Source organism: Chiloscyllium plagiosum, unplaced genomic scaffold (assembly GCF_004010195.1).
Source record: "Chiloscyllium plagiosum isolate BGI_BamShark_2017 unplaced genomic scaffold, ASM401019v2 scaf_14894, whole genome shotgun sequence".
NCBI classification, from domain to species: Eukaryota; Metazoa; Chordata; class Chondrichthyes; order Orectolobiformes; family Hemiscylliidae; genus Chiloscyllium; species Chiloscyllium plagiosum.
The window spans coordinates 1-2,327 of record NW_025199371.1 but is presented as its reverse complement, the minus strand read 5'-3'; the positions used below and the strand labels follow the sequence as shown (position 1 = coordinate 2,327).

The 2,327-nt window shown below is 43.9% G+C and overlaps 1 gene segment (V, D, J or C); it reads right to left on the bottom strand.

Annotated features, from left to right (window-relative positions):
* Window positions 1–1,443: 1,443 nt before the first annotated feature.
* On the bottom strand, window positions 1,444–2,264 carry LOC122546034. The segment is given in 2 exon segments: window positions 1,444–2,027; window positions 2,184–2,264. Coding segments are annotated over 2 exon segments (432 nt in total).
* Window positions 2,265–2,327: the final 63 nt, after the last annotated feature.

The window sequence follows — 2,327 nt, the reverse complement described above, 5'->3', positions numbered from 1 at the left end:
TGTGGCTGTGAGAGGGGAATAGGAAGATGGAAGCCGATTACTAAAATAAGGTAAATATAACGGGGGTTGGGGTTTGATCAAAGGTACTTGGAGTAAAAATAGATCAGGGCACTTTCTAACTGACAAGAAACGACAAAGGCATTTAGTTGTTCAACTCCACATAACTCTGAAAAAGAAAGGTGGACAGTTGCACAAAGGAATTCCAGGTCAAATCGAGTTCAGCCTTCTCATCAATAGACTAACATACAAAACGGGGAGGGGTGGGTGGAAGTGGACAGCTTGATCGGTTATTTTGCAGTATGGAACAATGCCGTCAGTATTAGCTGGAGCACTCCAGAACAGATATTTTAACCAACCATCACTGTACTACACATTCAGCCGAATTATTTCGAGACAATAACTAAAAAGACACATGGTTGTCCTTCACTAATAAATTATCAAGCATTATAGGGAATGTTGACTACCATTTCAGCATTTTAGAAGCAGTATCAGAAATAGAAATTCAGTATCAGGCTAGAAGGGCAGAATTTCGCACTCGGGGTCTTTGTTGCAGGTGAGAATACAGTTCGTGGTCCTGGAGTGCCCTCTGTTGCCTCCCCAAATTTAAATTTCTTCACTTCGTTCATCTTTGTATTTCATCTTGTTTGCGTGTGTTATCATTATTTGTTTCAGCCAGAATTGACCTGCATGCACTTGAATGCTTCCAATGTGGGCGGCACGGTGGCGGCACTGCTGCCTCACAGCGCCAGAGACCCGGGTTCAATTCCCGCCTCAGGCGACTGACTGTGGAGTTTGCACGTTCTCCACGTGTCTGCGTGGGTGTCTGCGTGGGTTTCCTCCGGGTGCTCCGGTTTCCTCCCACAATCCAAAAGATGTGCAGGTCAGGTGAATTGGCCATGCTAAATTGCCCGTAGTGTTAGGTAAGGGGTAAATGTAGGGGTAGGGGTATGGGTGGGTTGCGCTTCGGGGCGGTGTGGACTTGTTGGGCCGAAGGGCCTGTTTCCACACTGTAAGTAATCTAATCAATAGAATTGCTCCAGTCGGGTTACAGTCATATCCCACAACTTGTCCAATCTATTTTCTATCACGTGCTTATCCATTTTCTTCCGAAACTGCAACAGCGTCAGACACCTTAATACACCCTCTGATATAGCCGTTCCAAGTGTTACTGGAAGAAAGTTACTGCATTTCGGGAATAAGTCCTTCATCAGGAAGTGCTACTGGACTAGAAACATTAAAGCTGCTCTTTCTCCACAGATGCTGTCATACCTGCTGACTTTCTCCAGCCATTTCTGTCTTTGTTCCTGCGGTAGCTATTTGCACATTCCCACCACTGTCTATGTAACGTGGCTTCTCCCGCATAAGCATAAGATTTTTTAAAGGATTTATATATGTGTTTCCCTCAATCTCTGTTTTCTACCGGGGGAAACAGTTTCTCTCTGTCAATAAAACGCGTTTGAAAATCGCAAAGACCTGTTCACCAGTGAGTTTTACTGTTTTCTGGGAAAAAAACGAACATGTTTACTCTCTTCTGGTTATTTGAAGCTCTCGGATCTAGTGCAACTGTATATTGGATCAATGACGCTCAGTGTAAACCCGCTGTAATTATGAAAACTGTTGTTTTGCATGAACTCAGGAATGTAGGAGGAGGTACCGCGCAGTATTATCTAAAACAGCTGCAACTTTTGGGGTTTTTGTTGAGCTGCTCCCTCTCTCTGAGTCACTGTGAAGACTCCAGGCGCAGAAATACATGGCCGTGTGATTCACCCACAGGCTGGAGGTCTTCAGGTTGAACTCAGAACCACTTGGTCGCTGTGCGGTAAAACCGTCCACCGCATCCTCTGGATTCACATAATTGATAGCAGTGGAATAAAACATCACCTGTGGCCCTTTCCCCGGGTATTGTCTGTACCAGAGCATAGTAGGGTTACTGCTAGTCCCATCCACAAAACACTTCAGTTCCACACTCTTCCCGGGTAATTTGGAAACAGCGGTTGGAACCTGGCGGATAGTTTGTGAGTTCACGACTGAGGAAAAAGAAGCGGGAGAGAATCAAATCAGAACCGGGTGGATCTTTAAATTATATGAGGTAAGAATGAAAGATAGAAATATATAACGAGTGAAAGAAAGCCAAGAAAAACAATGGATGCTAATAAATAATATCATCTGAAAAATACACTTACATTGAAATAAGCTGATGAGAGTCAAGAAGATATACATCTTGTAAGCTGTTCTTGTAACAGAGATATGAGCAAAAATACAGGTGTTGGGCCTCCGCGGAAGCTCTCTGCTCTTTTGAAGTCATTGATTAAATATGAAGGAGTTAA